The sequence below is a fragment of the Mus musculus genome, chromosome 1 (genome assembly GCF_000001635.26).
Source record: "Mus musculus strain C57BL/6J chromosome 1, GRCm38.p6 C57BL/6J".
In the NCBI taxonomy this organism is placed as follows: Eukaryota; Metazoa; Chordata; class Mammalia; order Rodentia; family Muridae; genus Mus; species Mus musculus.
In genome coordinates, this window is record NC_000067.6 from 19,206,084 (window position 1) to 19,230,178 (window position 24,095).

General features: G+C 43.0%; 1 protein-coding gene across 8 annotated transcripts in view; it reads left to right on the plus strand.

Annotated features, from left to right (window-relative positions):
• Positions 1-2,824: 2,824 nt before the first annotated feature.
• Positions 2,825-24,095, plus strand: part of Tfap2b (transcription factor AP-2 beta) — a 29,938-nt gene continuing 8,667 nt past the window's right edge. For 2 of the 8 annotated variants that reach the window (XM_006495491.4, XM_006495494.4), the window contains exons 1-6: positions 2,847-3,165; positions 6,314-6,340; positions 7,868-8,326; positions 13,110-13,170; positions 20,353-20,572; positions 22,359-22,477. In XM_006495491.4, coding sequence (XP_006495554.1) covers positions 3,085-3,165; positions 6,314-6,340; positions 7,868-8,326; positions 13,110-13,170; positions 20,353-20,572; positions 22,359-22,477 — 967 coding nt within the window. In that variant the 5' untranslated portion in view covers positions 2,847-3,084. Of the gene's footprint in view, positions 3,166-3,193; positions 4,019-4,058; positions 6,341-7,867; positions 8,327-13,109; positions 13,171-20,352; positions 20,573-22,358; positions 22,478-24,095 lie in introns of those variants that run through there. The other 6 variants (NM_009334.3, NM_001286340.1, XM_030252837.1 and 3 more) reach the window with 5 other exon arrangements.

Sequence of the window (24,095 nt, forward strand, 5' to 3'; positions counted from 1 at the left end):
TAGATATGAATAGGAGATAATGTGAAATTAAATAGAATGTGAACAAGAGAAAGTTCTCCATTTAGGAATCTTTTCTTCAGGGGTTCCGTTAATTTGTACATTTTTGAAGTGCTAAAACTTTTTAGAGTATTTCTAAAGTTAATGGGTGTGGTAAGAGGTAGATGGTCAAAATACTCTTAGTCATAACATGGTTTTCAAGAACCAAGAGAGGGGAGGGATGCGTTTAAAAAAGAAAGAAAGAAAAGAAAGAAAAAGAAATTGAGCTGCTAGTTGTCGTTTGAATCTTCAAAATTCCTACAGAGGGCGGTGTTGCCTGTTCAATGAAGGAGGGAACGGTCCCTGGGAAAGATTTGTGGCGAAATAGCTGGGATTTTTCACAAAATGCCACATCGAAGAATTAACAAGGATTTCTATTATCAGTATGCATTTCTTCGGATAGTTACCCATGTATGTATGTATGTATGTTTGTATGTATGTATGTATGCACATATTTTAGGTTTGTTTTGTTTTAAATGAAGTCGGACTTATTTTTAATGTTTTGTAAAGTGCTTAGATAATTTTAACAAATACTAAGTACGTTTCTACATTATATATATATGTATATATAATATTAAGATTTTTAAAAACACAAGTGAAATTTTGAAATTCTACATAAATGAGGCTTCAAAACAGTCATGGTGGCACACTATATTACCTATTTAAATAGTTTTATGAGTAAAATTATATCATCAGTTTGATTCGGTTTTAGTAAATGTTAAAGTTTATCTCAGATTAACCAATGCTATGCTCCAACGTGATTTTAAAACATGAATACACGAACTTAGAGAATAATGAAAGCTTTTTCCAGATGCTGTTTGGTTTGGGTTAAGGTTATCTTTAGACAATTAAAACCTAGCAGTTAAAGATTTAAAAAAGAGGGATGTAAATTATCTTGTTAATAAGTTTGTGCCTGGGGAATTTTAATTTCCAAATCTATAACGTCTATCTTTCAAATTATCAAGTAGAGGATGACTTAGTGAAAGAGTGTGGAATCCACTTTAAGTCCTTCCACACAACGACATTAAGAGGAACGATTTCCTGTCTCCCAACCATCTCTGGTGGCGAAAGGGAGACATATCTGCTGACGCTGGAAGACTAGCCTTGTTCTGTGTAGTTTAAGAATATTTTCTTTTTAGTAGAGGGAAGAGGGGAAGGAAAGAAGAAGGAAGGGGGAAGGAAGGAAAGACTAGAAGGAGAAGATCTAAAGAGAAAGAAGGAAAGAAGGGAGGGAGGGAGGGAGAAGGGAAGGAGGGGTTAGAAGAAGGAGGAAAAGAAAAGGAAGAAAAGAAATCCAACAGGGAATAGAGAAAAAGATGTGTTTCTCAAGTTCTGCCTGAAGCACCCTGCATTTCCTTCATTTGACTTACAGTAAATTAATAATAATAACAGTAACAATAATAGATCTACAGGACTGTTCATTGCGAGGTAGGAGTCCTCAGCTTGGCTGTTAGGAACCGCTGTCTTCCTCCTAGTCTATCTGAAGCCTTCTCCTACTCACGGAGCCTCCGACCCTGCCGGAGCTCTAGAATGCACTGGAGTTTAAAGACAATCTCCCTTTACAGATTCACCCTCATCAGGTTTAATAACTTCCACCCCAAATTACCCCAACCCTCCTCATTCCCTCCTGTCATTTATTTTCTGCCCCAGGGGCCAAGATCTTCTTCAGTGCCTCCCTACTGACTCCAGGGAACCCTCCGAGAACCCAGAAAGGGTGGAAAGATGGGGAGGAGAGGGAGCTAGTGAATATAGAATTCCTCATGAAATTAAAAAAAAGAAAATCCTGTGCCTTACAGGGTGCCCACTTGAGGGTAGGTTAGTGGTTAAACTTTGTACTTGTTGTTATTTATGCTTTGAAAATATTTTTTAAAAAACTAAACTTCAAAAAGCACATATTCAAAAGAAAATCTACCCCAATGCAAAATGGCCAAACAATATTTGCTCTTGTACATCTTAAAACATTTCCCACTGTTTCCTTAAACAGTACAAAGCTTAAACCTTCTCAAAGATTTGGGTGTTCTTGTCTCAAGTCTATCAGATTAAAATCACAAATTACAGGCAATAAACCCAAATACAAAATGTTCTATACCCCTGTTAAAGGTCTCAAGATTAACATTGTGTGCTTTGTTGTTTCCAACATGTAAAGGAAGAGAAAAAACTTAATAAAATGGAGACTCCAGGCAAACAGAAAGACACCAAGGAACCACTAAAAATATAGAACAATCCCTAAAGCAACAAGCAATATAGATTGTAGGGTCCACAAGATATTCAAGTTTCCAAATGTGTTAGACACAATGAGCAAAATATCAGAAACCATTGTGGTAAATAGTGGTGTTATTCTTGTTCCACAATGATACTTTTATAAGGTTGCATCAATAGAGAAATATAACTCAAAGTCAAAAATCTAGTGGTGTTTTTTTAATGCTCCCCTAAATATACAAGAATAGGAAAACTGTCTTTAAAATCTCAGTAATGGTTCTCCTAAAAGAAAAAAAAAAAAAACTATGTAGAAAATTTGGGGACTGATGTGCGTGGTTTCTCATTGTCAATTATTAAAACACTTTAGTTAGTGGCTGCATTGATTCGCCATTTTCAAAACAGATTTTTAATGTATCTATTTATATTTCTCGTTTTGAACCACTATATTCCCTTTAAATGCACGGTTAGTCTGTGGATTCTGTGACCCAGAGGTGTTTATGTAACTAATGTGACTATCTGCGTGTAAATTCATGTTTATGATTTTTTATAATATATATGTGTGCATGTGCGTGTGTGTGTGTGTGCGCGCGCGCGCGCGCATGTGTGTGTGTGTGTGTGTGTGTGTGTGTGTGTGTGTGTGTATGCGTGCGCGTTGTATCTAAGTCCTGTGTGCAATAATGTTTTTCTGTCTGCTGAGGCTTACTTCTCCAGCCTATTGTTTGAGACAACAGATATAAGTTGCGATGGGAGAGGAGCGTCGGATTTGGTGTGTATCCCCCATTTCCAATTATAGATGGATCATTACAGACAGCGGAGTCCTGAGAAACCAGACATCTGCTCCTCACATGAATGCACTCACCTCCTAGAGACCAGGCTGCGATCATGCTCTGGAAACTCGTGGAGAATGTCAAGTACGAAGACATCTATGAGGTGAGCGGACACCCCAGATGCATTTTAGAGCTTTGGAGATAGAAAACTGGAGCTTCTTTGACACCCCAGCTGATATATTTTAAGCTATTTACTCGTAGATTTCTGATCGGGTTTCTGAGGTTTCTTTAAGTTTTCTAAGGCTGGCTCTGGGAGACTTTGCTCTCCAGAAAGGGAACTTTTAAGGTTGGAATGTGAGAAGTTTAATTTAGGAGCTATTTTCTTTTCCTTTTTGTTTTTCTTTCTCTCCGGCTCTCTCCTTCCCCTTGTAGACTCTGGTAGGTAACGTGGAGCCAGGAATTCAGGCAAACAGTGAGGGAAAAACAGTCTCTCCTCATTTTGAGTACGGGACAGAATCGGGTTTTTAAGCCTCACGCCGACTGGGACTTTAATTTTTGCTTTTTAAACTTTTAATATTTTTTTTTAAATCGGTAACCAACGTACGCAGGTAGAGGGTAGATATCTAGGGAGAGCGAGGGGAAAGGAGGGATGTATGAACAAATCCAGTACCGTATGGGAGAGAGCGCGGTTTGTTATTTTTGTTTTGTCGTATTTTGATTCTTTGCGGGTCAGTGGTTCCAAGCAGAGATGGCAGCCGCCAGCGTGTGGGCATTTTTAACGAAGCCTGCCCACACTTCGTGCTACCCGCTACCGGTCCCCAGGCAAGCGCATCCCTCCCGTGCTTTTCCCTCCGCCTTGTCGGACGCCACCGAGAGCTTCCGGAGTCCGCGTCGAGCGAGGCTGTCCGGCTGCCCTTCCAGCTGGCGGGCGAGGGGAAGCGGCCCGGCTGGGGACAGATGAGGGATCCCGCGCCACAACCCGGGAGCTGGGGAGCTGAGCTCAAGAGGAAAGGAAAGTAAGGCTCAAGGGGACGTCGAGAGAGGGAAGGCAGACTCCGAAGCTCCAAGATATCTGAGGATCGGGATTAAAAAAAAAAAAAAAAAAAAAAAGCGAAAGGGGTTTAGCGAAGAGGGAAGCAGAGGCGGGGGAAGAAAAGTTGGAAAGCTACCCGCAGCAGCACAGCAGCACGAGGCTGGGCCACCGGGCAGAGGTGGACAACCCAGACTCAGTAACCGGTTCTGAAAGAAATCTGAACCGTGAGCCTTGTAGGTGTTGGGACAGCACCGCGGTGTTAGCCTTGCTCAGCTAAGAAGAGTCCGGAGGCAGGCGCTAGCTCTGTCCCTACCGCTCTTAACTGGGTCCGGTGTGTGGCCGCGACTCCTCAGGTTTTCTGGGTAGAGCGGCTAGAGCCAGTGGCCAGGGTCCCCCAGATCTGCCATTCTTACGACCTCATTTAGAGGTAAATGAGAAAGTGAGAAAGGTAGAAGAAAAGGAAGTCAAGAAGAAAATGAGAGACAGGAAAGAGGAGGGAGAGAGAGAGAGAGAGAGAGAGAGAGAGAGAGAGAGAGAGAGAGAGAGAGAGAGAGAGTTCTTCTTTCTCGGGTGACCTCAGGTTTCGCCTTCCTCTTTGTGGTAGTGTACTGAGGAACCGCGCCTCCCCGCCTGGTGGGATTCAGCGTCCTTTTATTCCTAACAGGCGGGATTATGTTCAACTCCAGGGCGTTGAACTATCCTAAAGAGAACGTCGCCCATAGTAAACATAGCACTGGCGGAGCTAGAGCCGCGGTGGAAATAGCTCTGGGTATATACATAGAGGAATTATCCTAATCAGTGTGGTGCTAGTTCTTTGGTTATGAATAACATAAAGGGCTAAGTGGAAAATGAGGGAGGGCTAGGCGGGGAAGGGAGTGGAGAAGAGTAAAAGTGGGAAGGGAGAAGAGAAATGGGGAGGGAGAGGAAAAAAGGAAAGGGGGAGAGGGAAAAAATAGGAGGGAAGGTGAGAGAAGGGCCGGAAGGGGGGTAGGAGAAAGAGGAGAGGAGAGTAGGCTTGGGGTGGGGGGTGGAGAGGAGAGAGAGTGACTTGCTCCTGGCTGCCCAAATTTTCATCTGGAAAGCCCCGCGAACCGGCACCCAACGTGGTAGAAGGAGCCTATTTCAGTCTGGACTACGGTTGAAGTTTAACAGAAATGGCAGTCAGGCCAGTTGGACGGGTTCCTGATACATCCCAAAAGATTTTTCTGTTGCCCCTGGCTTTGCCTGGAAAGGATACGTTTAGTGTGCTTGAAGACCAATCACATAGATTTTTAAATCTGGGTTTTAAAATTTTCAGTCTGTAAGCACTAAAGAGAAAAAGGCTGCATTGTGTTCCAAAAGTCCCCATCTCTCCTACGTTCTTCGAAAACAAAAACAAACAAACAAAAAAACTAAAACAAAACAAAAAAACAAAAACAAAAAACCCCACAACTTGGTCTTCTACATTCAGAAAAAGTAGGGGTAGACCGCAGTAAACACACGTAAACAAACAGGCCCACCCATTTTACTCTCCCCCCCCCCTCCGCCCCACCAGATAATCAGGCAGTGCCTTTCTAGTTTGCTTTTTAAATCTACACACCAAGCACCCAAGACTACCACCTCCTCCCCGTTGGGAAAGTTTTCCTCTCTATCCAAGAACACCTACATTCTCTGGGAGACCCCAGCACACCGCCGAATCCAAAGAGCAGAGACTGCCTTACAAGAGCCAGAGAGAGTGTCCCCGCTCAGTTAATTGAAGTTCTGCCTCTTTCCTGCACAACTTTCCCCCAAGTCTGCCTCTGCCAGCCCCCTTGTGTGATTACATCTAGTAATTCTCCACTGAATGAACGTCATTTACAATAGTGGAGGAGCTCTGAGCTCGCTGCTGCTTCACGCTCCATTTGTCCTCCATTCTCCCTTTAAAGTACTCGTGTAATATTAATAGTCATGAATATCAATTATTATGAGGCGGTGTAGGCAAGCGGAGGGAGGAAGGGGCGCCTGAGCAGTCTGAGCCCAGCTTCGGGTGGAAGAGGACTGTTTCTGGAGCCCCAAAGAACCCTGCAGAAGAAAAGAGGCCAAAAAGACAGTAAGAGACGGATGAGCAGGTCTGCCTGTCTGTGACAGGCACCTCCAATCTTCTTGGAGGGGGGGATTTTTTTTTTTTTTTTTTTGATGGCTTGTCCTGGAAACATCTCAAGCCTAGCTCCTGTGTCCAGCTTGCTTCTCTGCTGGACTCCTTGATTATTTTTTTTTAATTCATTGTTATTTTGAGCAGTAACCAGGCTTTTTTTTCCAGATGTTAGTCCACACCTATTCATCCATGGTGAGTTCGGATTCCCGTTGTACCAGCAGTGCATGCCTTCTCCTCTCACCGTCTCTGTCCCTGCATCTCTCTCTCTCTCTCTCTCTCTCTCTCTCTCTCTCTCTCTCTCTCTCTCTCTCTGTGTGTGTGTGTGTGTGTGTGTGTGTGTGTGTGTGTGTGTGTGTGTATGTGTCCCTCCATTTCCCTGTCTTCCTTTGAGTGCCTTTGGCTTGGTAATTTAGCACCATAATTGGTAGAGGCCGCAGCTGCTTCTCTCTGCTTTGTGTGTTCCCTGTCTGAGCTCCTGGAGTAAGCTGGGAGGGCGTGAGGCTGAACCGGGAAAACTTTTTTTGTCACTGAAGTTTGGAAATGTAGATGGCTGTTTCTACAGAAAGAACCAGGGGGACTTTACTGTGTGCCATTTTCATGGAGAATTGGGGGAGAGAGGGTCCTGCTCTTCCCCACTTCTCTCACTTGGCTTAGACCAGAGAGGGCTGAAAGTATGGTGTGGGAGTTATTTCTTCCTCCCACAACTTCTGCTCCTTATTTTAACACCCCGAGTAGAATAGCATGAGAGATGGAAAGCAAGCTTAAAAATAACTCCTGCAAACCACAACTCAATTTAACGTGGGCTTAGGGTGTGATTTCAGAGGAGATCTGTTTCAATCAAACACCAAGTTATTTAATTCCTCTTGGGGAGGGAGGGTAGCTGGAAGCTCATATCATGCAGATTCCTCCCCGCTCTGGGAATCTCCTGCTTGTGTGAGCCCCGGGGCGAGCCAGCTACCTGCCAGGGATGGCAGAAGTTAGTTTTTCAACCAGTCCAGCATCACAGCTATTAGCGAGTTTCATCTGGTGTGATTTGGATCTCCAAAATAAGTAGGGGCAAGAAACACTTAGAAAAGCAAACACCACCCTTAAGTCCTCCATTTTTAAAAATCAAGGCTTTAAGTTATCTCTGTCCACAAACACTTTCTTCTCTTTTCCCTTTTGCCTGCTTTGCACTATCAAAAGATGCCTCTAGGCTGGGTAGTGGGTGAGCTTCCTATTTCTGTTATTGTTAAGTCTCCTGAAGCTTCCCGGTGTGGAGCTATTGACATTTTACCATGTGGCCCTGAGTCAGCTTGGGGTCTAACTAAGATGTAGCTTCTTGCTGCTTCCCTTATCCTAGAAAAGTTGTACAGAAACCCAACTTCTCTCCTCTCTCCTCTTTTCTCCTCTTTCCTCCTCTTTCCTCCTCTTTCCTCCTCTTTCCTCCTCTTTTCTCCTCTTTTCTCCTCTTTCCTCCTCTTTCCTCCTCTTTCCTCCTCTTTCCTCCTCTTTCCTCCTCTTCTCTTCTCTTCTCTTCTCTTCTCTTCTCTTCTCTTCTCTTCTCTTCTCTTCTCTTCTCTTCTCTTCTCTCTCTCTCTTCTCTCTCTCTCTCTCTCTCTCTCTCTCTCTCTCTCTCTCTCTCCCTCTCTCTCTCCCTCCTCCGTACTCTCCTCCTCCCTTCCCTTCTTTCTCCCTTCTCCCCCTTCTCTTCTCCTTCGCTCCTCTCTCGCCTCCCAGGACCGGCACGATGGCGTCCCAAGCCATAGCTCGAGACTCTCTCAACTGGGCTCTGTGTCCCAAGGACCCTACTCAAGCGCCCCGCCGCTGTCCCACACGCCATCATCGGACTTCCAGCCACCCTACTTTCCGCCCCCCTACCAGCCGCTACCCTACCACCAGAGTCAAGACCCGTACTCCCACGTCAACGATCCCTACTCCCTGAACCCTCTGCATCAGCCCCAGCAGCACCCGTGGGGGCAACGGCAACGCCAAGAAGTGGGCTCAGAAGCCGGCTCTCTCCTGCCCCAGCCCCGGGCAGCCTTGCCCCAGCTCTCCGGCCTTGATCCCCGAAGGGACTACCACTCTGTCCGCCGGCCGGACGTGCTGCTGCATTCCGCACATCACGGCCTGGACGCCGGCATGGGCGACAGCCTCTCGTTGCACGGCCTTGGGCATCCCGGCATGGAAGACGTGCAGGTAATTCCAAACAAACAAAAATAAACATAACCGATAATAAAAGAAGAATGCTGGGGGCGCGGGAAGGAAAGGAGGAGGGGCGGCCTGGTCTTCTCTGGTTGGGGGGGGGGGGGAGTTGTCATCTTTAGAACCGGACCAACCGGACAGGACAAAAGTGTGTGTTTGAGTGTGTGGCTACAAGGTGGTGGCGGTTTCTAGAGATCCGTGTGTGAATGACAGGAAATTAATTCTTGAAGGAGGAAATATGTTCGTGATAGTTTACAGTCATTGCCATCAAAGGCTAATGTTTTCATCTTGACTCAACTACTGGACTTGTGCATTCTCGGTTGCTTTTTGTGGAGAAGTTGGCACCAGGAGTAACCCAGAGTGAGCCTGCCCCGCTGGCTTGGTGGGCAAAGTGCTGGCTATCTGCAGAACAGAGTTCTAAGCAAGAAGACACAAGGGTCACCGAAGGCTCCAGGTGTTTTCTCTGGTGTAGAAGGCAAGGAATAAAACTGCACTCTGCAAAACAGTGTGCTTATGGTCCCTTTGCTCTGAATTTCCTAAAGCTACAGAGCCCCTTTCCCAAGCAGAATTCTAGGGCCATCATCTGACCATGGGGATCTTTGCTCAGGGGACCGACACAGAAAGCTGACATTGGATTCTGGAGTCTATGAGGACGATAGCATTTTGGAAATTTCGTCTCTTTGAGGGCCAATTAATTGATTATAAAGCAATGTTCCCCATCTTCCCCCTCATCCCCCTCCTCTGACAGTTGTCGCCCCTCCCTGAGGTTACAATGCCTCCTCAAGAGGCATCATGGGTTTATTTTTTAAAACAAAAGGTTCAAAACACCATCTCTACCCACCCAGTGTCTCATCTGCAACCTACACAACAGGAGGCTCTCTTGGATGAGGATAGTTGGTTAAATTAAACAAAGAAACATCAAAGAAACGATTCCTAAATACTGTCAGGGTGATTCTGAACAGTTCCGCTTCACCTACCCTCCCAAATTTAACCGAGTCTCCAGAAAAGATAAATATTGTTATAAAGCATTTAATTGACACTTGGATCTCATTGCCATAGTTGAGTTTGTTATGCATCATTGTAGACTTACTTCTGGAGCAAAGGAAAATGAAATGGAAAAGAGAAGGTAGCCAAGCCCTTAAAGAAGTGTGTGTGTGTGCGTGTGTGTGTGTGTGTGTGTGTGTGTGTGTGTATGTGTGTGTGTGTGTGTGTGTGTGTGTGTATTTTCAAGAACAGGCAAAACGTGGTGATTGTCAAACACCATCTCCATGTGGCCTATGATGCTTCATTGTTTTAGAGGAACCTTGTTATTAAAAAGGAGGAAATGTTCTGATCTGTAGCTGGATTCATCCACAGTACCAAGAGTGATGCTTTTGTTGATTTTACTGAGTTGTGTCAGTCTAGAGGTATTGCTCATTTCAAAATACCATATAAGAAAAGAAATACTGAGCCTTTTTTTTTAAATGCATTGGCATAATATGCATCTGGGGGGAAAGTTTTTAAATTAACCTTTCTGAGTATGGTTCAAAGTACTGAATAATGAAGGTGGATCAACAACACATCCCCATTACCCTGGGGATGATAACATCACCCACTACCATTACACAGCCTCATCACCACTGGGGATGTTAACATCACCCACTACCTCTACCTTCACCCTGAAGGCCAAGGGACTCAGGCAATTGAACCCTGGAATGTTTCTCCAAAATGAGCAAATATCTTTGGTTTTAGAACAATTTTCTTTAAGTCAGAACTCTGAGGGGTTTTTGAGTGTTTAGCAACATGCAAAGGAAGGGAGACAGAACAAGGCCAGGCAATTGTTGCTGGGAGAAATAATAAAGAAACTGGATGGGTTTAGAGTATTTAAGTGAACCCAGCATCTAGTCTGAGCTGAGCTGATAGAGTTTGCTCAGAGACTGTGGGGTTAGAGAAAGCTCCTGACTTCCCTTAGCTGGTAGCCTGGCAATGTGGGGAGTCCTGTGGGACCTTCTTCAATGGGCCCTAAGTTCGAGAAGTACTAGGAATGCAGCCCTGCCAGCCTCAAAAGTCAAACAAAGGTGTGAGGCTGATCTCAGCATGGGCCCTGTGATAGGACTGGGGGGGGGGGCACTGATAAGGCATAGGAAGTCCCTAGGGTCCAGAAGTCTCACTGATCAGCTCCCCCATAAGAGGCCACTGCCAAGTTCTGGATCTAGGTGCAGTTATGGAAGCTGTCAGCTCTCCAAACACCAAGCAATAACAAACCCAAGAGGAGTGTCTGCACCCTTCTATTCTCTAGAAGTGACAACAGATTGGTTTGGCCTGGACCTCAGAGTCACTTTCACTTGTTCTATCTCAAGGGTCTGGTCGTGTGCATTCAGGACACTGGAAGCCAGGGACCAGATAGCCAGAGGGTGCTGATCAAGGCCCTCCGCGCCCAGGACTGGGGGGATTCCATGAGACCTAGAGGCACTCTCATGAGGTTGCCGCCCTGTGAGAGAAAAGAAGAGCTAATTAACCAAATGCTCCTAATATTTTTTTAAATGAAACTATAAAACCCTGTCAATTTCTATTTCAATTTACTCACAGGGGCTATTAAACTACTAGCAGATCGCTGTCTGGGTTCCGGGCATGCTACATTTCACCCATTGGGGAGGGGGCAGTGTTAAAAACTCAGAGGGAAATGGTTACAGAAAAAGAAAACGAGGGGATACCTAGTTGTGGGTTTGTTTACTTGTGGCGTAGGCATCTTGTTCTTCACAGCTTGGCTCTCTAACCTCTCATCACCTCTTCCACCCACAACTCAAGTGTATCAATGTATAAAGCTAGTACGTGAACCCTACACACACAGACATACACACACACACACACACACACACACACACACACACACACACACACACACCACTGAAAACACACCCTTGTGTCTTAAAGCAACCCCTGGTATCACTTTTAACTAAAGAAGTCTAGTAATTATGAGTCTGAGTTGTTTTTCTGCGCTTCCGCATGCAGTCCTAATTAAATCTTTACGATCCTCCCTGTGACGATTAAGCGCCAGCATGCTGCGTGAATATCCTGTACAAAAACCCAGCAGGCGGCCGTAATTAGATAGAAAACAGACAAGAGCCTTCTCATTAACTACCACAACTACCCCAACGTTGCTGATGAGCCGTGGATACATATCTGCGCACCAACATGGTTGTGAGGTGTGGGGGCTCATGGGTCTAGCCCTGTATGTGATGGGTTTCACTCCCAGGAAACAAGCAAATAGCTCTGACCCATGGCCCTTGCCAAGACGCGCGTGCACACGTGTACACACACACACACACACACACACACACACACACACACACGGAGTTTAGAAAGGGGTGAAGTGAGTGTAAGCATGCCTATGTATGATACAGGGTCCCCTGGAAACTTAAGAACAAGTTTCATGAAATATTTTTAATGTGCCTCCTCACTATTAAGATGTGTATTGCAGTCTACAACATAGGCAACAGTTCGAATGGAGAAACACCCCTCCCTCAGCCTTCTAAGAGCAGAAGAGTGACTAGTAAGAATGAGAAGAAACATAAGCAAGAGCATACCCCCTGATGCTTAGAATGTCTCATTTCTCAAGCCACAATTGCTTGTTTGTGATAGTCCTTTTTCCCTTGTGATGGACTCACACACTGTCTAAGGAAGCATCCTGAATGGATAGGAAGTACTGGGGAGACACCTCACTCTCAAAGCCCTTTTGAAACTTCTTTATAGAGTGAGTGACAAATTGGTCCAAACCTAAGTGTCAAAGGATCAAGGGAAACAATTGTGAGATACAAAAAGACAGTGGGTATTTTCCTTGGGAGTGGGAAGGGTGCGAGGGAATCGGCTTTTTTGACATCCTACAATGCACAGCTAGGAGGCCTGGTTCCCAAGCATCCTGACAGCAAGGAACTAGCTCCAACAACTATTCCCTCAGAAGTGCAGCCAAATCTGAGTTGAAACTTCCCCTCTCTGGGGTGAAACTGAAGATGGATGTTCCTTGTGATTAGCAAGGTGCTGACTGGGAGAATCCTTTGTGTGTGTTAGTGGTGTGTGTGTGTGTGTGTGTGTGTGTGTGTGTGTGTGCTCGCGCATGTGTACCGATAGTTCCTCCCTTCCTAACAGGTGCGCTTCTTGCTAGGCAGCATCACCTGCATGGAGGAGGGAATGTGTGAAACACTCTCCAGGCTCCTCTCCTCCTGCGGGGACTGTCATTCCGCAGCAGCGAGCAGCAAGAAGCTCTTAGCTCACAGCAACGGGTGTGGATTACAGTGGGTGTGAGGTCCTGGAGGCTGTTGTATTGCTGTTTGCATTCCATTCCAAATTGCTCAGACTTTAATTAAAATCCCATAATATAAACTATTATGTATTTGTAAAAAATGACTCTGGGTTTGAATGTACTAGGATAAAAGGAAAAAGAAAAGAATGAAATTGCTTTAACTAATATTGGTGAGAAATGCCAACTTTTCACAATTCATTTGGACAAATGGAATAAAAGTTTATGTGTCTGTATTTTATCTGTGTTTCTGATAATAACAAAGCCAATACTATGCCCCAGATGTTTTCAAAGGCTCTGCTTTCTTTTTCTTCTATTTTGAGAATTTACCATTTCAGTGAATTTCATTTCTATGTCGAGTTGGAGATAATAAGGATAATAATAAAACCTCCATTTGTGGGTTAATATAAATGGAAATAATAGAAACTCCCATGACATGATTTATGTATGGAATTCTTTAATATCCAGTCAATTTGAATGACAATGTTTTTATATTCACAGTCAGTTGAAGATGCCAATAACAGCGGCATGAACCTATTGGACCAGTCAGTCATTAAAAAAGGTATGGATTGTTTCTTCCAAAAGTAAGCAAAGATTTCAATGTCTTTATGATAAGCGTTCACTTTGGGGAAGTTATTTATTTTATATGACAAACAAACAAACAAACCCTAAAACGTTTGTTGTATCAGTCAGTGGTTTCAGATTACTCTAAAAGGGCATGCTGGGAAAAAGGAAATAGACCAAGCAGAATGGAAACTCAGTCAGAAACCAGGAATGAGATCAGAGCAACACTGGCAATTGCCATTTTTCTCATAATATATAAGGTAGCCAATGTGTCTAAATGTGTCTTACATGACCAAGCCATCATGAAAGGGTAAATGGCTGCAAAACACTGGTGTAAAATTTGTGCTATTATGACTTTGTTCATACCTGGATTTGGCTGGGTTAAAGTCTGTGTCATGGAAATAGCTTCACCACCCACCCACACACACACACACACACACTCCTAGTGTTTGGTTTGATTTTTTTTGGGGGGGTGGTGGTAATTGTGTTGCCAGTTCTCTGTGTTATGAGTTGTTTCTTTATTATTATTATTTTTTTAATTGTGCCAAATGCTTTGCTAAAGATGCTCATCGTGAGAGGCTGAGGCAGACTACGCACGCACGCATCTCAGTCTCCCTGCATATGCACTCATGATTTACTCTGACTGTGGAATCACCCCATACTGTTAAAGGGCATGTGATATTAACAAATGTTTGCAGTCTCTTGTACAGCTGTAAGCAAAATAATTAACTAATTAAACTAATTAAATGTAATTACAATAACTCATTTTGGGCATATTGCAGCTGCTTAATTTTTTTTTTCTCCTCTTCTCTGACAGTCACTAAGAGAATGTGTAACGTTTAGAGTAGCTGCTTCAAGGCCTGAATGTCAGTCACATGCCACAGATTTAAGAGAGCGAATGGGTACACATTTGCAATCTTTAATTATCTTACAGACTGGTATTGGAAAACACAGCTTTAACGACTGCAGCCCTTTCTTATTGAAGCTAGAGGAAAACAGTCCTTATGTTGGTAGTCAACAATCCCCAGCCTCAGCCTTTGACGATTCACTCGAGCTGCTTAACAGTCATGAAGAATAATTAAAGAAAAGAATGATTTAGAAAGTAATCCATCCAGACTCAAATTGGGGAAGTAGGTAGCAGTTTGTGGACTAAGAATGACGAAGGGGTTAAAAGCATGCTAAAGTTTCTGCATTTCAAAAGTCGTGATTATATGCTTGGAGAGATAGGACAGGCAGGAGAAACAGCAGCTGAATGGTGCCTTTTGATTTTGATTTTTTTTTTATAATGTTGCCCAGTATTCTTTAGGTAATACCATCTTTGGCTGGTATGCTTATTTGGTGTGTGCTTAAGCTGGCAAATGTGTTGACTACTTACTTTCACTGGCTTCTCTAGAGTCTTCTCTGGGTAATTGCTGGTTGATTGGGGTGGGGTGAGGGAGGAGCTTTCCTGTCTCCCATTGTCATTTTTGTTTAATTCCCCCCTCCCTCTTTGTGGCAAGCTAGAACAGCTTAGCTCAGGGTTCGTATCCTAGCAACATCAATTGGCTGGCAGAGGGACATGCCCAGCAGATGACCAATCAGAAATGTTATTAATAGTCAGGCCAATAAAAATATCTGGAACTTAAGCTTGCCTAGAAAAAATGAGGTTCATGGTTTCCTTAGATGTGGGAAGCATTTGGTTGCCATTTTTGAATATGTTTGCCAGAGAAACATGACTATGCAGAAGGTAACTTCCAGGGATAAAGAAGAGTGTTGACTAGAATTGCCTGCTCTGTTTTCTCAAACTGCCACATGTTTTCCACCAAAGCTTTTTAAAAGCATGCATGGCTTAAAACAGTAAAGTAGTCCCCTGCTCATGTTAATAGATTTGGGGTGAGTAGTAAAATATGAATGTTAGGTCGGTTCCATTATTTGATACTTGAAATGTTTGCTTTATTATGTAAAGAAAAGATCCTAACATCATATTTTTACCTTTAGAAGCCACAGGCAAAAAAAAAAAAATGTTTGATTTATTTTTCTAACTCACCAGGAACCACTTAAAATAAAATTATGGGTTCATTAGCTCCTTCCCCGCCTCTCTTCTCCCATCTTTACATATTCTTATCCCCATGAGGGATGCGTCTGTGAGATTAATTCTGTAGAGAGGTGAGAAAGTTTCCTGAACTGAATATTCTAAATTTTAGCAACTAGCAGGGGACTTGGTTGCCTAATTTGTTTTCTAATGGGCATTTAGACAGTTTTTAGAAAATTATACTTCATTAGTAAAAAGCCAGCAACTAGCCCACATTTACACATCTCTCCTATGTTTATGAAACTTAATTACCTAGGTAAAAAAGATGTATTTATCTGTCAGGTTGTATCATAGTCACTCCTAAAACTTAACCCCTGTCATTTTTCTTCCCTGTTGATATCACCCAATACATTATAGACTCCCTCTCTTGTTATGTTTGCTATGTGGGCTTAGCTGACATTTCTGAAGTAATTTAGTTAAGAGGAAATGAGTTGTTCCCAGTAGAGAGAGCAAACGAGTGGAGTGAAGGTAGCCAGCGTGATAAATGGCTCTTTCATTTGAAGATCTCCAGAGCTCGTTTACGGCTAATTTTCTGTATTGGCCCCCTTTGAGCTATTAATGCAATCGGCAGGGACCGTGGCCCCTCTCTTCTTAGCTGCCCCATTAGAGCTCCCATTAAGCTGCCTCGTCTCAACTCTATGGCAGGAGTTGGGGAGGGGGGAGTAATGAAAGGTGCTTTTTAAACTCTCCTAATCTAAACCGGCAGAGGGTGGTTAATACGATTTGAAGGGGGCTGGTCAATGAGCAATCAATAAAGTAATAATGAGAAGGATTCGGTACATTAACAGTCTAAAAATCCAACGAGACATTAAAAAATCATTCGTAACTCTCAGTTCCATTAAGATTAGGAATCTGGGTGGAGTGGGGTGGGGGAGTGCCCAGCAAACATAAATGATCACTGCCATTTTCCTACAGCTTAACTTAAAAGGTTTACCTTGTTCTGAAGAAAAGGGATTTGGAACAGAAACCACTATGCTTGACACATTAGACAGAAGAAAGTATGTCAGGAAGGTTATTGAGGCCGGAGTTCAGATGATGTGACTCTGGGGTATTATTATTATTATCATTATTATTATTATTATTAATTATTATTATTGGTCTTAGGAATATCCTGTTTGGTTAGTTTCAGTTCAACCTCCATGTTTTTCATGTTTTCCCCGTTAGTTCTGGCCCCTTCCCCACACAAATACTTTGGTGTGGGTTTTCTTAGAGAAGAGGAGGAGGAGTAAAAAAAAAAAAAAATGCCTAATCTCAATTCTAGTGGCTTCTTTTGAGATTCTTCCTTCTTGCCTAGAAGGAATTTTGCCCCAGGAGTCTGAGTCAGTCAGACCTATAAGGTGTGTGTTTCCTCTCAATAACTTTGCCTTTCCAGAGAGAGAGAGACAGAGACAGAGACAGAGACAGAGACAGAGAGATAGAGAGACAGAGAGACAGAGAGACAGAGACAGAGAGACAGACATATAAATTTATACCAGGAATAGTCAGAAGCCATAGAATTCAAAACTCTAAAGGTTAGACAGTCCTTTTCACTGGCCCAAGTGTGGGAACCTGCAACTGCACAGACTGGAGAAGATAAATGACTTTCTCAAGGTCAGATGACAAGTTAAAAACATGATGAGACCCTAGTCAAGTTTCAGGTTCCCAGATTCTGTCATTAAAGAATGCCAACACTTTTCATGGGGGGGGGGTATGCTACACATATTCTGGTGTGTGTATGTATGTGTTCTTACCAGAATTTCAGTGTCCAAATGTATATACACCTGCTGAACATGTGGAATAAAGTTTATATAAGAGGTAGACATGAACAGATGCAAATCTGAGGAATAGCGTCCCTGATTTCTCTTTTCAAAGCATTAACTTTCTGGGTTGCTTCCCTGTGCAGCACCCACATTTGTCAGTTTCTTTCAGTGAGACTTAACCCTTTACTATGTGAGGCAGGTCTACTCTCTCCCCCTCTTTCCCACACAGGGATTGTCAAATATGGTTCCCCAAATTTGCTGTTTCACCCTGAAGTTAATTGTTTAAAAGAGAATGAAACCCTAGCCCATTGATCTCTATATAGCCTACTACTGAGTAATATTTCCTCTAATTTTCCCTCCTTTTCTTAAAACTTCACTCACTGCCAGAAAATCCTAATCTATTTATGTATTTTTTTTCTCTTTTGGAATAATTTATGGGAAAAGGAAAGGAATGAGTTTTCCTGTGTGTGTGTGTGTGTGTGTGTGTGTGTGTGTGTGTGTGTGTGTGTATGCACACGTGTGCACGCGCACATCAAGAAGCTAGCTTTCCCATCCAACTGAGAGCTCACTTTTTAATGTATGCACAGAAAATTGTAAACACATAAAGAACCAAAGGCTTCATGCTGAGTCTTGCTATGCTCTGTCTCCTCAGCATTTTCCTGCTGTCGCTTTAAACCTATCTCAGTCATCTCAGGTTCCATGAGCAGGAACAGTGTGCTCATAATTACTAACAGATCAACTGGGCCCTGTTGCTCTCTGAGTTTATTGATAAGCTGGAAAAAAGCAGAAGGGAATAAAATACTAGGTTAATCAGCTGAGCTAAGCAGGTGTGAGGGTGAGAGGAAGGTAAGATGATTAGCAAGCTATGGACCAGAAGGAAAGCTGGAAAGAGAAATATGTAGGGTCTGGTCTTGGGGCTCCAAGCTGGGCCAAGGGTAAGGAGCGTGAGCTGATGTTAGAACCTGCAGATACAGGATAGAATGCAAGAAGGTGATTTTGATACAAAATGGAAATATAATTTAAAACATTTCTGTTCACCTTGTGAGGTTTGGGGAGGAGTATAGTGGGGGTGAGCTTGCTAAGATGGAAGTGTAGACACATGCATTTTTATATGTACATGCAGAGAGACACAGCCCAGTGGAGGGACTAACATACTCTCCTTAAAGGAATTGGCTCCTACCAGCTGAATCAGGCTGTCAGCAATAGTACAGTTCAAGAACAGGGTATAAAGTCTCTCTGAAAGCCTAAGTTTTCAAGAAATTTGGCATCTGGGAATCAGAAAGCCAGAAAAAAAACCCTACTGTAAGCATAATACAACTGTCAGTTTGTTGGGTTTGTTCTGTTATTAAAATATTCTAAGCAATGCTAAACAAAGTATCATTGATGAGATCTTTTACATAATTTATTTCTTTAGCTCTTCTATGGAAACTGCAAAGAGCTATCTTATTTAGGGGAACTCTTTCCCAAGCTGATGTCACGACACTTGCTATTAGTATAAATTATATGTAAAGAGTTTAATATAAATAGGAAATATAAATATCAAGAATGTTCTGGAAGAAGACAAGAGTGCATGTGGATACTGTGTACAAGTATTAAATGTCTCCATCCCAATCAACCATTTTCAAAGAGACTTACAATCACCGTTATCACTCATGTCTGGTGAAAATACTTTGACATTTTGCTGCTTTGGTCTCAAATGTGAAGCAGTCCCTAATGAAAATATAAGTGTCCAGAAAAATCAAAATCCCCTTTGTACCTTGTCCTTACTCATGGCAGTGCAAAAGATGTCCCCAGTTTTCTAATACAATTCCTCCAACCAGAACAAACAGGTCCTGGACATCAACAATAGGTCCTGAAATTCTACATCTATATCAAGAAGTGGTCAAAGGGAATGCTTTAGTGTCTAAATCAACTCCCTTAAAGAAAGCTGTTTTGGAAAGGTTTTGTAAAACACCCAAGTACATTAATAAACACCTAACTTTTGGAAATCTCTCAACAACCATGGAGTCTGAATGCTGAAATCTGTGCTGTAAAGAGCCAACCCAAAGAGATGTCGCACTGTGTTATTTGTCCTGTAGAACAGAAGTTTTACTCTTTTCCCCTAAAATTCTGGTGCCCATGTGGTAGAGAGTGTGTCTTTCCCAGCCATATTGATAGGGTGAGATTAGCCATTATGAGAAAAGTACAAGTCGAAGTTGATTTTTTTCTCCTATTCTAAATATATACTTCAATGTGTTCTCCACGGAAGAAGTTAACTTGTATGGGAAATAGGGAGAAGTTCAAAGGGGGAGACTTTCAGGACGCTGTTCTCCCGGTTCTCATTCCCGCAGCCTTCCACCTAGCTCAGCCTAGTCCTGACATACGGATGACACGGAAACACAATTAAACAGAAACACAAACTGCAGAGGCTGACTGCACCAGGGGCGCAGTGGCAACTAGCTGTCAGCTCTTATTAACTTCTGCATAAAACATACCTTGAGTGTGGTTTGTTATCAATTACTTGCTGAAACGAAAGAACTAGGGCAAGGCAAGACCGCCACCGCTCATCTGAATTACAGTGATTGGCTGATTGATCGGGGCACCTGTTGTAAATCATAACCGTTCTAAACAATCAGCAGCCGGTGCCTTAATTTGTAAACAAAATTCATGTCACTGCTTTGCTCTTACTGGAGATGAGCATTTGGGTACATCTCTAAACGGATCCTGCTCTTGTTTTGTGTGGGGGGGATTGGGAGGTGGGGTGGGTGGGGCTCACTAAATAGCAAGAAGCAGCTCTTATTCCTCCCTCCTCCGCCAACCCCCACGTGCACCCCATCTTCAGTGATGTTCTTTACTTTAGACAAGTTTGGGTCCAGTCAGAGAGGAGGAATTTCCATAAAGATCATTGGATTCAACGTTTATCTCAGAAAACTTCACCCTCAAGTACCAGATGAGATAGTGTTATCCTGGGGAGGACCTTGGAGGAAACTGCAATCAGGATCTCTGCTAGGTGTCCATGGTAGCACAAGAAGCACGCACGTGACAAATTAGGCTTTGCCTAGGTTCACAGCGTGAGCCAATAGTCAAGGTCTAACTGGGCTATGGCAAGCGACTCTCACATGTCCTCTGGTCTGGGGTAAGTTTCCATAGGAATGCTGACATTTGGGTCAGTTCACAGCAATGAACGCAATACAGTTTGGGAAGTACTGGATTAGCTGCTCGCTCTACTCTTTCCACTTGGTGGCTGCCGGGGGTGGGGTGGGGTGGGGGTGGGGTGGGGGGGGGTTGGTTTTCCCAGATGACTTGTGCTGTCCTATCAACCCTCGGTAGTGTTAATGAAGCCTGGTCACCTTTATGGAAACTTTTTTTCCCTTTCTCCATCTCTCCCTAGTTCCTGTCCCTCCCAAATCTGTGACTTCTCTAATGATGAATAAAGATGGCTTCTTGGGAGGAATGTCAGTCAACACCGGCGAGGTATTTTGCTCAGTCCCGGGCCGTTTATCTCTACTCAGTTCAACTTCAAAGTACAAAGTCACTGTGGGCGAAGTTCAGAGAAGGCTCTCGCCCCCTGAATGCCTCAATGCATCTCTCCTGGGCGGCGTCCTCAGAAGGTAAACAAAATAAAACAAACAACAAAAACTACACACACACACACACACACACACACACACACACACACACACATACACACAGGATTCTATTAGTGGAGGAGGGTGGTGGAAATTGAGGAAGAAGGTTTGACGCAGTTGCTTAGCAACCCGGAGTTTAAGTGAATCCCCAGTACCAAGTGGCAGGAAGGTTGAGGCTGGGAGTCTGGGGTTCTAGTGCTGTGTTAAGTCTGCAACCAAAGCCCTACTCGTGCCAGGCTACACTGCGCATGCGCAACCCTCCTAAAAAAATTCGGGATTGGAATCCTTTCACTCTCTTGTCAGTGCAAGGCTCCCAACCATATAAACTCTCTGCGGTGGCATTAGCCAGAGTTCAAGCCAGAACCTAGTCTCCCCACCAAGCACGCTCATTTGAAACAGACAAAAGCAGCATGCTGTCTATGTCCTTTCCACTTCACTGATTTTAAAAGATTAATTCACTAGCATATTGTGCTCCCTCCCCCGTTTTGAAAAGATCTTTTTTTTTTCTAGATCTATGACCTTAATAGTATCACACCTTACAACATTAATAGTGCTTTATAACTATTAGTAGTCATTTCCTGGGGCTATGTAACTGCTCCCCAATATTGCAACCCATGGGCAGACTCCTGGTGAAAATGGAGGAAGAAATGGCTCCCCTCTCCCCCAACAGTTCTTGCCAACATCTGGACCCTTAGTGTTGTCCTTACTAGGTCAGGGACTTTGCGTGAGACAAAACTTTCTAAAGTTAAAACCCATTTTAGATGTTCACGATCTCTTTCTTTCCTAAAAGTGGCTGGTTAAAGAGAACAGCAACCGGGTTCATACAGGATAACCAGTTTCCCATTATTTTTGCCCAGCCCTTAGAGGACATGGAGAGCCTTCCGGAGTGCTAAGTATTGGTGTGATCCAGGAATATTCTTTATCTGAATCCTCTTCTACTGTTCTTGTTTGGTTTGATTTTCAAGTGAGTCTCTTGAGTTTCATAGTCAGGCTATTTTTTTTAATTGTGATTATGATTGTCATTAATTTTTTAAGACAAAAGTTTCTCTGTGTAGCCCTGGCAGTTCTGAAACTCACTTTGTAGATCAGGCTGGTCTGCAACTCAGAGATCTGCCAGTCTTCACTTCCCAAGTACTGGGATTTAAAGGTGCACATCACCCCACCTTGGTGTCCAGAGTGGGCATGTTTTAGTTTAGTTCCTGAACATGAGTGTATAAAGTGTATTGAGATAGCATCTACAAATCACTTATCATATTAACAAGCTCAAAAGTCTCGGAATTGTTGTTACCATGACAACAAACATCATTTGATTACAAAAGTCTAAAATTTAAAAATTTTTGGTTCTGTTCCTCCTTTAGAAGCCTGATGGTTTTTGGAATCTAGCCTTCCTCTTTTCCCTTCTTTCAAAAGTTTGACTGGATTCTGTTTTACTCACAGGCTTCATGGCAGGGAGTGAACCTGTGTATGTCCATGAATTGAGCAATATTTACCTTTTCTGGATCCACTGCCCTAACAATCTAATTATTCCCATCTGGTATCATTTGCTCCCTCACAATATATAAAAATACAAGACTTACTTTCCAATGTCCTGTATTGCAAAAATTAAGCAAACCTCAGCAAACTACCAGCAAATAACTGAAGGGGGGGGGGAGGCACAAACCTCAAGCTAAAGCCTCTTCAGGCTCCACTGGGCTCTAGATTGCTAAGTCTAAACTTTGTTTCAGGAATACTGTAAGGTTAATCAGAATGTTAATTCTCACCACTGCAGAGCCAAATCGAAAAATGGGGGGAGATCCTTGAGAGAAAGGCTAGAAAAAATCGGTTTGAATTTACCCGCGGGCAGGCGCAAAGCAGCAAATGTCACGTTACTCACCTCACTGGTAGAAGGTAAGCAAGACTTGTGGCCATTTCACCAAGGGGTGAAGCTTAAGTGTCCACTGGAGTCTGACCTTTTACACATTTCATGATTAACTGGAAATCACTGTGATTGCTGTGCCCTTATGAGTGAGATGGCAAGGGGCTGCAGGAAAGAAGTTCAACGATCGTTTTACTTAGAGGGACCAGTAGTTGCAAGGAAGTAAACACTAATATATATTTCTATCCTCTGAACAAGGCTCAGGCACAGTTGCCAAGTCAGAGCAGGGTCACTTCCCTTGCACCAGTGGCTAATAAGCTCTCTGCTTGAACTCCTGCAAGCTACAATCAAAGCTCTTTGCCCTCCTCTTAATTCACCACTAAGTGTTACTAGCAAAAAGCAGGGGACTGGTGAGGATAAAGGCACTTGCTTCGAAGCCTGACTAACCACCAGAACTCCATCTCCAAGTCTTGCAAGGTGCAAGGAGAGAGCCTTCCTGGGTTTCCTCTCTACTCTATACACTCAACCCCCAATAAATAGAATAAAACTTGAAAAGTGTAAAAAACCATATAGTGTTCATGGGTTTTAATGGTTATTTAAAAACTCGTGAGTGTCCTACCTGTTTGGACTTGATGGGCTATGGACACCTTAGGAAGGCCATCACTCTTAAGAGAAAATCGTGCAGGGGATTCTGAAAACGCATAGAGAGACAAGAGATGAGTTGAAACTTCAAGGCAAATTCATTACTTGTGAATTAAATGGCCATAATGTCACTGAGGAACTTCTAATTTGCCTGTCAGCTTGGGTTTTGAGATGAAATCTATGGCCTGTGATAATTAATAACTATGTAGTCTAGAAGAAGAATGTCTGCAGTTGAATGTGTAGAGGAGATAGACAAGAAAGCATGGCCAGTTGGTACACATGGAAGAGAGTGGAGGATTTTCTCTGGAATCTTCCTTGTGTGTCCTGTTTTTTAGTAGACATAGTATTATGACTCTTGTAGGAAGTTGGTTTTGGCAGGACAGCATCTTAATAATTTAAATGATGGTCATAGAGATCAAAGATATATTGGTCTTACATTTTTACCATCTTTAAGGCAAAGTATTTGTTTTGGGCTTGAACTCTCCCAACAGAGGCCTCAGGTCATCACATTTTGAAACCCTGCTTGATAGCAGTTAAGCATTCTTAGCATGTGGGTGTTCCGTTTTGCCTTTTTTTTAAAAATAAAAATTATTTATTTTTATGTATATGAGTATGCTGTAGCAGTCTTCAGACACACCAGATGAGGGCATTGGATCCCATTACAGATGGTTGTAAGCTATCATGTGGTTGCTGGAAATTGAACTCAGGACCTCTGGAAGAGTAGTCAGTGCTCTTAACCACTGAGCTGTCTCTCCAGTCCTTCATTTTGCCTTCTAGGGAACCATTTATATATATATATATATATATATATATATATATATATATATATATATATGTATGTATGTATGTATGTATGTATATATATATATATATATATATAACTCATTTTGAAAACAGGAAAGGTAATTTTAGCATGAGACAAGATTTTGATGGAGAAGAAAAAGAAATCGGAAATCACACTGAAAGGACAGTATTTGCTGTGTGTTTTTTGGTATAATGAATCCTAGC